The 13690-nt window shown below is 51.8% G+C and overlaps 1 protein-coding gene across 1 annotated transcript in view; it reads right to left on the bottom strand.

Annotated features, from left to right (window-relative positions):
- Positions 1-13690, bottom strand: part of LOC140407920 (phospholipase B1, membrane-associated) — a 90504-nt gene that overhangs the window by 56938 nt on the left and 19876 nt on the right. Inside the window, exons 5-7 of the mRNA XM_072495114.1 lie at positions 7297-7364; positions 7164-7207; positions 4050-4170 (exon numbers count right to left, since the gene is read on the bottom strand). Coding sequence (XP_072351215.1) covers positions 4050-4170; positions 7164-7207; positions 7297-7364 — 233 coding nt within the window. The remainder of the gene's footprint in view (positions 1-4049; positions 4171-7163; positions 7208-7296; positions 7365-13690) is intronic.

Raw genomic sequence — 13690 nt, 5'->3', positions numbered from 1 at the left:
CCTTTTGTAAAACTCCATTGGGTACCCGTCCGGCTCCGGGGCTTTACCCGACTGCATGGCCTTCAGACGCTCCACTATCTCTTCCAACCCGATCGGAGCCCCCAGTCCCTCTACCAGCCCCCCGTCCACCTTTGGGAAATTCAGCCTCTCCAAGAAGTGCCTCATCCCCACCGGCCCCGTTGGGGGTTCCGACCTATACAGCCTACTGGAGAAATCTCTAAACGCCTTATTCACCCCTGCTGAATCTCCGGCCAGGTTCCCATCGCCGTCAGTTACTTTCCTTATCTCCCTAGCTGCCTCCCTCTTTCTAAGCTGCTGTGCAAGCATTCTGCTGGCCTTCTCTCCATATCATAGATCGCCCCCCTCGCCTTTCTCAACTGCTCCACTGCCCTCCCTATGGTTAACAAGCCGAACTCCGCCTGTAGCCTCCGCCGTTCCTTTAAAAGCCCTGCGTCTGGGGTCTTTGCATACCTCCCATCGATTTAAACATAGAACATAGAACATAGAAAATACAGCACAGAACAGGCCCTTCGGCCCACGATGTTGTGCCGAACCTTTGTCCGAGATTAATCATAGATTATCATTGAATCTACAGTGCAGAAGGAGGCCATTCGGCCCCCTGAGTCTGCACCAGCTCTTGGAAAGAGCACCCTACCCAAACTCAACACCTCCACCCAACACCAAGGGCAATTTGGACATTAAGGGCAATTTATCATTGGCCAATTCACCTAACCCGCACATCTTTGGACTGTGGGAGGAAACCGGAGCACCCGGAGGAAACCCACGCAGACACGGGGAGGACGTGCAGACTCCGCACAGACAATGACCCAAGCCGAAATCGAACCAGGGACCATGGATCTGTGAAGCAATTGTGCTATCCACAATGCTACCGTGCTGCCCTTAAGAACAAATAAATCTACACTATATAATTTTCCCGTAATCCATGTACCTATCCAACAGCTGCTTGAAGGTCACTAATGTTTCCGACTCAACTACTTCCACAGGCAGTGCATTCCATGCCCCCACTACTCTCTGGGTAAAGAACCTACCTCTGATATCCCTCCTATATCTTCCACCTTTCACCTTAAATTTATGTCCCCTTGTAATGGTGTGTTCCAGTAGTATCTCCTTTACCAGTCGGTCCATCTCTGCCCTGTCCACCTTCCCCCTATAGGCCCGTATCGAGATCAGCTCCCCTCTGACCACTGCCTTTAGTGCTTCCCAGACCACCGCTGCTGAAATTTCCCCCGTGTCGTTGACCTGCAGGTAGTTCTGAATATATTTCCTCAGTCGCTCACACATCCCTTCGTCAGCCAAAAGTCCCACATCTAACCTCCAGTGCGGGCGTTGGTTACTGTCTTTACTAACCTGCAGGTCAACCCAGTGCGGAGCATGGTCTGAGATTGTGATCGCCGAGTATCCCCTGTCCCCCACCCCTGCCAGTAAGGCCCTGCTCAAAATAAAGAAATCAATTCGGGAGTACACTTTATGCACGCGTGAGTAGAAGGAGAACTCCTTCACCCTCGGCTCCCAGACCTCCATGGATCCACCCCCCCATCTGCTCTACGAAACCTTTTAGTTCCTTTGCCATTGCTGGCACCCTGCCCGTTTTCGAGCTTGACCGGTCCAAGCCGGGGTCAATAACTGTGTTGAAGTCCCCTCCCATGACCAACCAGTGCGAATCCAGGTCCGGTATCTTCCCCAGCATCCTCTTTATAAACTCCACATCATCCCAATTTGGCGCATACACATTTACAAATACCATCTGCACCCCCTCCAGTTTCCCACTGACCATAATGTACCGACCTCCCACATCCGAGACTATTCTACCCGTCTCAAACACCACCCGCTTATTGATCAGGATCGCGACCCTTCTCGTCTTTGAATCCAGTCCCGAGTGAAAGACCTGACTGACCCAACCTTTCCTCAATCTAATCTGGTCAGTTACTCTAAGGTGCGGCTCCTGCAACATTACCACGTCTGCCTTCAGTCCCCTAAGATGCGTGAACACAAGTGCCCTCTTCACCGGTCCATTTAACCCTCAAACATTCCAGGTGATCAGCCTAGTTGGGGGGCTCATTGCCCCCCCTTCGCCGATCAGCCATCCCCTTTATTGGGCCCGCCTCAAGCCCATGCTCCGCGCCTTCACCGGTCTGCCCCTAAGCAGCCTCTACCCCCAACCTCCTCTCTGTCCCTTAGCCCAAACCCCTCCCTCGTCAGCCAACCCCTTTACTAAACCGAACATATGTACACCCCCCACTGCGCTTCCGTGAGCTAGCCTGCCCAGCTAGCTTGGTGGCCCCATCCCTGGCGCCGGGTCGTCTCCCACCTATTGTTCCCTCCCCACCACTCATACAAACATACTCCAACATCAAACAATCCCCACACAATTGCCCGACAGAGAAACACCAAAATCTAAACAAGCACACCTCCATCCCCCAACAGTGCAAATGAAAACCTTAACTCACTCAGCTCTATCGCTGGTCTCAAATTAATGCAAACGGCATTAGAAACAGCTTCCACAAAACAAAAAATGAAAATCTTTTTTTTAAAAAACAGGAAAAAAAAATGCATGAACGTTGCAGCAAAGTTCAAAAGTTCTCAGTCCACCACCAGTCCTTTCCTTTTCGCAAAGTCCATCGCGTCCTCAGGTGACTCGAAATAACAGTGCTGTTCCTCGTGCGTGACCCAGAGACGGGCCGGATAGAACAGTCCGAACTTCACCTTTTTCTTAAAAAGGATCAACCTAATCTGGTTGAAGCCTGCTCTTCTCCTGGCTTCCTCCACACTCAGGTCTTGGTAAACCCGCAGGATACTGTTGTCCCACTTACAGCTCTGTGTCTGCTTGGCCCACTGTAGAATGCGCTCCTTATCCAAGTTCCTGTGGAATCTCACCACCATTGCCCTCAAGGGGTCTCCCATTCGCGGCTTCCTCGCGAGTGCTCTGTGAGCCCTGTCCACTTCCAAGGGCCGGGAGAATGCCCCATCCCCCAGCAGCTTTTCAAACATGTCTGCGATGTATGCCCCAGCGTCCGCTCCTTCGGACCCCTCTGGGAGCCCAACGATTCTCAAGTTCTGCCGGCGGGACCTATTCTCTAGGGTCTCCACCTTCTCCAGGAGCTTCTTCTGCTGGTCTCTCAGCATCCCCACCTCCAACTCCACCGCAGTTTGATGTTCCTCCTGCTCAGCCAGCGCTTTCTCTACTTTCTGGATCGCCCGATCTTGGGCGTCCAATCTAAGCTCCAGCCGCTCAATTGACTCTTTTATCGGGTCCAAGCAGTCCCGTTTCTGCTTCGCAAAGCCCTCCTGAATAACTTGCATCAGCTGCTCCGTTGACCGCTGGGTTGACAAGCCAGAGGTCCGGTCTTCCGCCATGCTGTCTCCCGCTGCAGCTTCAGCCCAAGCGTTCTCTGTCTTTCTGTTTCTGCCTTTACGAGCACTTCTAATCCTTCTCTCCATGCACCGATGTGGGAATTCAGTGCACACTTGCCTCTGTCATCAGTTTTACAATTCAAGTCCAGTAGAAAATCAGGGGAAAAGGTGCAAAAGCCCGACCCGAGCGGGAGCCACCAAATGTGCAACTTACTCCTTCATAGCCGCCACCGGGAGTCCTCCTTAAGCCCAGTTGACCAAACATTTGGCTCAAACCCAAATGGATGATCCTTTAAAACAAAGATGAGGAGAAATTTCTCCAGCCAGAGGGTGGTGAATCTGTGGAACTCTTTGCTGCAGAAGGCTGTGGAGGCCAAATCACTGAGTGTCTTTAAGACAGAGATAGATAGGTTCTTGATTAATAAGGGGATCAGAGGTTATGGGGAGAAGGGAGGAAAATGAGGATGGGAAGCATATCAGCCATGATCGAATGGCAGAGCAGACTCGATGGGCCAAATGGCCTAATTCTGCTCCCATATCTTCTAGTTTTATGGTTTCAGCAGTAGATGGCTGAGGCAGGTACACATAGATGGAACTACTCACAGGTGACACCACTTTACACTTGGATGGCTATGATGATACCACTGATTATTTCTCTACGATTTCATGTTACTTACTGTGTGTTAGCTCCAGTCACTGCAAAGTTAAATCCCGTCTGCTCTAGAGTTGGTGGTATTTGATGGAAGGTTTTCCTTTTGGAATAACCAGTGATGTTGGGATTGAAGAGTTTCAAGATATCTGGAAATGTAAAAAATTCCAAGCTTACTTTCTGTCAAACGAAGATAGAAAATCTCTGTACATGGAGGCAGATTCTTGTCTATTCAAAACAATGCACTATAAGAATATGCGAACAACAAATATTGTACATTTTTTTTAAAGCACATAGTTCATTACATCAAATGTATCAATTAACTCTTTCAGTGCCAAGCTGTTAAGGTTCTTGCTCCAATTTCTTATTCTCATTCTCTCTGAAAAAGGACCTCTTCCTTAGGCAAACCTTAATTTCCTATAATCAGAGGCTTACCATATACAATACATGCAGTTGGAATATTGCTTGCTGCAGGATAAACACACTTTGCCTTCCACGTGGGCTAGTTACTGCATAGTTTTCAAGATTCCACCATATACGACACAGTCCAGGAGATGGATAATATTAACCATGCCGGACTCCTTCTGTAACAGGCCAATCTAGTAAATAGGTTCAGTTATGAGTTACTTACAGAATCAACCAGTATGCAAGATAGCAAATAGGTCAAAACTGAAGGAGAAACCTGCATGTAACTTTCAGTGACTTTCAAAGCAAATGAGCAAGCAAGCTTCTTTGCATTCTGCCCTCAGGTCTTGACATGAACTCTTTCTCAGGAGAAAATGGCAATCTTGTTCCTCTGGCTACCTATACCCTTACATATCCCAGCTAATAAGCATGCATCCCTCCAAGACAAACAAAATCCCAACATGCGAAACATACTATTTGTGACACCTGCTGATCAAGTGAAGGCCAGGCACTGGCTTGGAAGGTCTGTTAGACTGTGGTGAACCACTGTTATTGTAGTTCCACTGCTGTTCCACTGTTACTTACAGCGCTGTATATATTCTCTGTTACTGTTTGTTCCATTGTTACTCACTGTTTACATATTGTTGTTCTTCCGTGGCTCCGCCCCACTGGCTGTTGTATATAGTTGACTGATCTGTAGCCCTGTCTCCAGTCTGGGTTCAGCAGCAGACAGGCTACACCTTAGAGTATTAAAACCATTACTTTGTTTCCTACAACTTGCCTCGTGTGTAATTGATGGTGCATCATAGACAAAGATGATCAGATGAGCAATTTTGATGATTCCCTCCAGACACAAAGCCATGAAGGGGACCAGCTTTGGGCAATAATGAGGCACATTTCGACATTTGATAGTGCAGCACCATTCTAACCCACAATGGACTTTAGAAAATTCTGTTCTCTTTGGTTCAGGCCGATTGTTCAAATGTGATCATTTTTTTGTGACCAGAAACAAGCAGCCTTCTCCCTAATTTGCAATCAGAATATTAGCAATGCAAAAGACTTTGTACTTTTCAATCAGCTATTGTGCCAGGGCTGGAGATGCCATGGGCTGAATTTTCAATGGCAGGAGGGGGTGAACAGGGTGTGGGAGTGCTGCGAAAATTGCATTCCTGGAAGGCGCCACTGGATTCCTCTGGCAATTGGTGCGTGGCGCAGTATAGGAATCCAAAAATTATTACTTATGAAGTCTTGTTATTTAATTTGGACCGAGCTCCACAAACTCTCTTCGCAGAACATCATTCATGTTCCTATGTTGACCATGACACCTGGATCCTTCCCCTCAAACTTCAATTTCTTCTCCAGCCTCCAGGCAGGCATTATAACTTTTGAAACTCTTCATTGCAACCACAGAGAACAGCCTCCTGAAACAAAGGTCTGGGCAGCACGGTAGCATTGTGGATAGCACAATTGCTTCACAGCTCCAGGGACCCAGGTTCGATTCCGGCTTGGGTCACTGGCTGTGCGGAGTCTGCACATCCTCCCCGTGTGTGCGTGGGTTTCCTCCCACAGTCCAAAGATGTGCAGGTTAGGTGGATTGGCCATGATAAATTGCCCTTAAGTGTCCAACATTGCCCTTGGTGTTGGGTGGGGTTACTGGGTCATGGGGATATGGTGGAGGTGTGAGATCGGGTAGGGTGCTCTTTCCAGGAGCCGGTGCAGACTCGATGGGCCGAATGGCCTCCTTCTGCACTGTAAATTCTATGATTCTATGATTTCCACAGAGTTGGGATGAATTGGGAGCCCTTTGAAAATGGCAGGCGAGCCCTGATTCTGGGATTCCCAACCTATTTCCTGAGCTGTGTAATTTTTAGGAGGGCCTTTAAAGGATGCAGGCCGGTTCCCTGTCAGAAGCTCACATCTGGCACCCGTGACCTGGCCGCGTCCATTGCGGAGATTGGTATCTCTCATTTACCGGCAACTTCCATGGAGTTGGGCCAGGTTTTTAAAGTGTCACGGTTCACGGCCCCTCAGAAGAGTCGTGAACCGGAGTCTGCGTGAGAGGACCTTCTAAACGGTAAGTTAAAAAGTTCCTCCTCATGGTCCCAATGCCAAGTTATGCCCCTCGCCCATCCCCCATGTTCCTTCATGACCCCCATGCCAAACTCTGCCCTTCCACCTCAGATCCCTCCCAGGCTATGCAAGTTTCAGGAGTGTCTTTAAAGCGTGCAGTCTGGTTTCTGTCAAAAGGACTGCAAGACTTGGTTAAGAGCCTCGACAGCTATTAGAATACAAGAACACCTGCACCCCAGAGGAAACATTGCTTGACTGACAGCTCACACTCTCTGATCTTTGCGTTCAATTTCAAAATGTTTGTTCACAAGCTCAGTGGCTACAAGGGTTCATGGTTTGTGGTTTTGGAAATTTCAAAGGGCCTGGATGATTGACACATTTATTATCTTGCAGCATAGACATTCTTTCCACTTGTTCTAATCCTCTACCACCTTCCTCCTGTCTCCATATATCGATCTCTCTTCATCTAGACTCATCTTTCAGCTGTTTTATTTTATTCTATCCTCTCTTTGTGTTTCTCCTTCTCGGTCACTTCATTTTATTTTCCCGTTGTTCATCCTGTTGACTAATTGAATTTGATAGAATGGATAATTCACGTTTTACAGGAACGTGGGTCAACCTCAGCAGAGGCACAATTGGAGCTGTAAATCTTTATCTTCATACTTACTTGGAAGGGTAATAACTTTACTGAGCGTACCATAGCCACCGATACTGTAAAAAAAAACAAAAGCTTAATATTTTTGTTACTGGAGTTATTTTTCACAATTGCAGATTGCTTTGTGGATCTCAATTTAGCTTACCTCCAAGAAACATGCCTATATTCAATTGGTAACTGCAACACATTTGTAGCATTTGCGCCAATTGCTGTCTGAAAAAAAAGAAATACTCTTTTACTCATTGTACCATGTATTTATGTTGTAATGTGTATTTTATAACAAATATGAGAGATTCCACTTGTGTTACAGTGCCTTCACAAAAGAAGCAAAGACCCCGAATCTAAGAAGAAAAACACTGCTACTAACAGAAAGAGATGGGTCTGAATTAGAATACGGGTGGGATTCTCCGTTTCAGAGAGTAAGGGAACGGTTGTACCAAATGGAAGCAAAGTCCCATAGCAGCGCCAAGAAAAACAAGGCTATAAAACGCGATAAGGGGCCTAAACGGGGATTGTGCAGCATAGCTCTGTTTTGTACACTGAGGAGCTCCGCTCGCCGGAACTTCCCGGTGCCTGGCATCCCAATCTCCGAGGCACCTAAAGTGACCCCCAAGACCCCCAAGCCTCACGCACCATGGAAGGTTCCCCGCGAGGGTCCCCGCCACGCGCACACACACCTCCTCCAACATCCGCGCAGGGAACCCCGGCCCGATTGCACCAGTGCAGAAAATGCCAGTTTGGCACCTTGGCAGTGGCAACCTGGCACCCTGGCAGTGCCCATACCAGCTGGCAGTGCCAGGCTGGCACCCAGGTGGCACTGCCAGGGTGCCAGTCTGGTACCGCCATGGTGCCCAGGTGGCATAAACAGTGTCAGGGTATCACCCTGCCCAAACAGCATGAAACTGGGGGCTTCCTATCCCCTGGGAAACCCCCATGACTGCCATTCCGTCTGGTCCCCATTTGTGGAGGCCAGTACTGAACGTCACTCGCCCGACGTCTCAAAGGCAAAGGAGATTGATCCCATACCTTGGGTGGCTTGGAAATCTGCACATTGCAATGAGACAAGCTGTCACGCTGTGATATGCATATTTTCTAAAAGATGCTCCTGCACACAATGGGCGGGATTTACATCGCAACATGATCAATGCAATATCGTGAGGCGTTGCAAGCTGGGTAGATCCCTGGAGTGGGGTCTTCTGGCTTTTATGAGCCATGCTGCGCTGCGACGAGCTGCTTTTCAAGTGCAACGTGGCCATAAAATCACACCCTAAGTGTTGACGCCGGGACTGAATTGGTGGACTTGTACGACAACTAAATTGGCACTGGTCCCGGAGGGATTCATGATCCGTTAATGGGCTAGCACCGGTGTCATGTGGAACTCGATTAATTCCAATGATAAATGGTGTCCGATTTACCAGGTTCGGGATTGCCGCTCAAGAGGCTAACAAGCTGCAGCCGCATATTAGCGCTCCACTTCCCCCACACACTCATCCCAGCCAACAAGATGGCAGCACGAAGAGTGGCATCCGGGTTCATGGACGCAGAGCTTGAGACCCTGCTGAATGCCTTCGAGGAGAGACGGGCCCACCCTGTTCTCTGGGGTGGGTAGGAGGCTGCCACCTGCCGCTGTACGCCGGGCCTGGCTGCAGATGGCAGAGGCCGTGAGCGCCACGAGCCCCACTGCCATGGTGGTACAGCAATGCAGGAAAAAGCTGCATGACCTCAGGACTGCCAGGGTGGGTAGGAATTACCGTGCCTCTGGCACCAATCCCTGACCCATAATACGCCGACCCACCTCCCAACTCAGAGGGTGACCAAACCCCACTGACCAGCAGTGTGCACGTTTCCCATTCTGCACCACATATTGTCCGTTGTCAATTGCCCCTGATCAATTGATTGGCAATGACCCAGCGACCACCCAAAAGGGTGCAAAATCGCTGAAGGTAAAAAGTGCCGCACCGCCTTGGAATCTCTCTCTGCAGCAGCCAGCAACTGGAACACAACAACAGTGATGTTCACCAGCCACCACGAGGGGGACCATCACACCACCAGTAGAAGGAAGACCAGAGCCAGAGTACAAGACCAAACCAAGGACAAAACATCGAGGACGACAGCAAACACATTACGGATAAATGCCAATGTCTCATCCCAATCCCAAGGAGTGTCAGGCAACCCGAGGGAGGAGGATTTGATGGAACCAGTGCCAGTGATCCCCGCAAGGGAGGTGCTGGAACACCACAGCGCTTTGGACATGTCCCCCCCACGCCAGTCCCTGCTGCAACCAATGGGCCAGTGAGCAGAACAGGGTGGCATCACGCCACCTGGGATGACCGAGTGGCTGCCAGGCCTATCCAATCCCTGTCTCTCCAGAAGATGGCTGCTAATGGGGACCCATGCAACAGGGCGGGAATCACAGCTTCCGACCTCTACCACTGATGTATGGCAGGGGATCCACCTAAATGTTAGGGCCCATCAGGCCAGAAAGGTAGACAGTTAAGTTGGCACGTGTGCAGGACACAGGATAACATTAGGGGCTAGGGTGCAAACCATACTAGAGATGTTCACCTGTTATGTTCAAAATAAAAACCCGTGCAGAAAGGTTCCAAACTGCCTCGGTGCTCGTTCAGAAGGGTGTGATTAATGGGCTGGACTGGGCTGGGCTGTCTGCAGAGGTGGCACAATGGTGGGGGAGGTGGGGGGAGAGAGATAGTTGAACGTTGAGGGTGGGCACGGGCCAGGCCCCGAGGTCAGACACCGCACATCGTCCCAGTACCCTGCCGCTCAGTCTTAACCATAACACGCCCCTCCTCTCCCCACCTCCACCACCAGGGTTTGGTGGGACCATGTGATGGAGTGGACAGATCGCATGCAGAGATCACCCAGGCGGACGGTGGAAAGTGCTACCCTGAACAGGAGACAGGTTTCGTCAAACGAGGCGGAGCACCAGAGCTCATCACAGAGCGGGTCGTCATCATCCTCCATCCCATGGACCAGACCCGCTGTTACTGCCAATAGTGAGGCAGGTATGAATCACGGAGGGGGTTTCAGTGGTGGGTAGGGCAAGGGGATGCCAGACGGGTAGTGCGGGGGGTGTGGTGGCGGTCGGCATAGGTGGAGCATTGCGGGTGCCCAAGAAAATAAAGGTTTGGGCCTGTTAATGATATACCAAGGCTGTTAACTGTATGTGCGGGGCAGAATGTATCGACGCCGCTGTTGAGACACCAGAGCATGGCTTTCCGTCGGGTGCCTGGTGCTGGTCACGATATTCACAATTTGTGGTAGTCACCACTGTTGTATACGTCACATATGAGATGTAATACGGTAAGAATCCTGTACTACAGGTACGGAGGTAAATCCCTGCCTGCTGGCTCCGCCCAGTAGGTGGAGTATAAATGTGTGTGCTCACCGAGCTGCAGCTGCAGGAGGCTACACATCTCTGCTTAATAAAGCCTATATTACACTCTACTCTCATCTCGTCTTAATTGATAGTGCATCAATTTATTACGCAGAGATTTTACAACGATGGACCTCCGCATCAAGCCGATTCGCCTGCAGCTGCACCCTCAAGCAGACGACGCCAAGTCGGCCTTCGCGCATTGGCTAGCTTGCTTTGAAGCCTACATCGGATCTGCGACTGAACCACCCTCAGAGGCACAAAAGCTCCAGATCCTTTACACGCGGCTGAGCTCCAATATCTTTCCCCTCATCCGGGACGCACCTACCTACGCTGAGGCCATTGCGCTACTGAAGGAGAACTACACCCAGCAAACCAACAAGCTCTACACCAGGCACCTCCTGTCCAGGCGGCATCAACTCCCCGGTGAGTCTGTGGAAGATTTCTGGCGTGCCCAGCATGCCCAGGCGAGGGACTGCGATTGCCAGGCCGTTTCAGCTGTTGAACATTCCAAACTCCTAATTAGGAGTTAAGGTAGCTTTCGTTACGGGCATAGGGTCGGCGTACATCCGCCAGCGCCTCTTAGAAGGGGCTACCCTCGACCTCGCGGCGACCAAGAAACTTGCGATCTCACTAACGGTCGCCTCCCATAATGTACAAGCGTAAGCCCCCGACTGCTTGGCGCCCCCCTCCTGGACATTGTGGACCCCACCAGCGAGCACCCCATCGTGGACTCCACCAGCAACCGCCCCCAGCCAACCCCAAGCCTGCACCCCGCGGCAGCCAGCCAACCCAGGGGGACCCAAGTGCTACTTCTGTGGACAGACAAAGCACCCCCGGCAGCGCTGCCCAACACGGAGCGCACTCTGCAAGGCCTGCGGAAAGAAAGGACATTTTTCTGCTGTGTGCCAGGCCCGCTCAATCGCCGCTGTAACCTGGCCCATTGTTCCTGCAGCCCCCATGTGCGACCCGTGGGCGCTGCCATTTTCGCCCCCACAACCCACGTGCGGTCCTTGGGCGCCGCCATCTTCCTCGCCTCAGATCACGTGTGGCCCGTGGGCGCAGCCACCTTGCTTGCCTCAGGACATGTGCGGCCTGTGGGAGCCGCCATCTTCCCCCCATCAGGCCTCGTGCGGCCTGTGGGCGCCGCCATCTTTAACGCCGCCCGCCACATGTGCCCCGTGGGCGTCACCATCTTCCCTGCCTCAGGACCCCTGCTCGTCGGGCACCTCATCGGGCTGCTCATCGCCTGCAACCGCCGCCGACCAGCCAGGGGCCTTCCAACACCAGCTACAGCTCTCCTCCATCATGATCGACCAGTCCCGGCCGCACAACCTCGCAGTCGCGTTGACGACGGTAAAGGTCGATGGGCACAAGACATCATGCCTTCTTGACTCTGGGAGCATGGAGAGCTTCATCCACCCCGATACGGTAAGGCGCTGGCCCTTCGTGGTACACCCCATTAACCAGAGAATCTCCCTGGCCTCCGGATCCCACTCCGTGGAGATCTGGGGGTACTGCACCGCCACCCTCACCATCCAGGATGTAGAGTTCAGCGACTTTCGGCTCTACGTCCTCCCCAAACTCTGTGCTGCCTTGCTACTCGGTCTGGACTTCCAGTGCAACCTTCAAAGTCTAACCCTGAAATTCGGCGGGCTCCTACCACCCCTTACTGTCTGCGGTCTCACCACCCTTAAGGTCGACCCGCCTTCTCGGTTTGCAAACCTCACCCCGGATGGCAAACCCGTCGCCACCAGGAGCAGATGGTACAGCGCCCAGGACAGGACCTTCATCAGGTCCGAGGTCCAGCGGCTGCTGCGGGAAGGGATTATCGAGGCCAGCAACAGCCCCTGGAGAGCCCAGGTGGTAGTTATGAAAACTGGGGAGAAAAACAGGATGGTCGTTGACTACAGTCAGACCATCAATTGGTACATGCAGCTCAACGCGTATCCCCTCCCACGCATATCTGATATGGCCAATCAGATTGCACAGTACCGGGTCTTCTCGACAGTGGACCTGAAATCTGCCTACACCAGCTCCCCATTCGCAAGGCGGACCGCCTGTACACCGCATTTGAAGCGGACGGCCGCCTTTACCACTTCCTTAGGGTTCCCTTCGGCGTCATTAACGGGGTCTCGGTCTTCCAACGGGAGATGGACTGAATGGTTGACCGGTACGGACTGCGGGCCACCTTCCTGTACCTGGATAATGTCACCATCTGCGGCCACGACCAGCAGGACCACAACGCTAACCTTTCCAAATCCCTCCACACCACCAAACTCCTCAACCTAACGTACATCAAGGAGAAATGCGTGTTCAGCACCATCCGCTTAGCCATCCTCGGCTATGTCGTGCAAAATGGAGTTCTAGGGCCCGACCCCGATCGCATGCGCCCCCTCATGGAACTCCCTCTGCCCTACTGCCCCAAGGCCCTCAAACGATGCCTGGGGTTCTTCTCATATGACGCCCAGTGGGTCCCCAACTATGCGGACAAGGCCCGCCCACTCATTCACTCCACTGTTTTCCCACTGGCGGCCGAGGCTCACCAGGCCTTCAACCGTATCAAGGCCGACATCGCCAATGCCGCGATGCACGCGGTTGACGAGGCACTCCCCTTCCAAGTCGAGAGCGATGCATCAGAATTAGCACTGGCCGCCACCCTCAACCAGGCAGGCAGGCCATGGCATTCTTTTCACACACCCTCCATACCTCCGAAATTCGGCACTCCTCCGTCGAGAAGGAAGCCCAAGCCATCGTAGAAACTGTGTGGCATTGGAGGTATTACCTGGCCGGCAGGAGATTCGCTCTCCTCACTGACCAACGGTCGGTTGCCTTCATGTTCAATAACACACAGCGGGGCAAGATCAAAAATGATAAAATATTGAGGTGGAGGATCGAGCTCTCCACCTACAATTACGAGATTTTATATCACCCCGGTAAGCTCAACGAATCCCCGATGCCCTATCCCGAGGTACATCTGCCAGCGCACAAGTGGACTGACTCCAGACCCTACACGACACTCTCTGTCACCCAGGGGTCACCCGGTTCTTTCACTTCATAAAGGCCCGCAATCTGCCCTACTCCATCGAGGAGGTCAGGGTGATCACCAGAGACTGCCAGGTCTGCGCGGAGTGCAAACCGCACT

This window comes from Scyliorhinus torazame, chromosome 2 (assembly GCF_047496885.1).
Source record: "Scyliorhinus torazame isolate Kashiwa2021f chromosome 2, sScyTor2.1, whole genome shotgun sequence".
NCBI lineage: Eukaryota > Metazoa > Chordata > Chondrichthyes > Carcharhiniformes > Scyliorhinidae > Scyliorhinus > Scyliorhinus torazame.
This window is presented reverse-complemented; position numbering and strand designations above follow the sequence as displayed.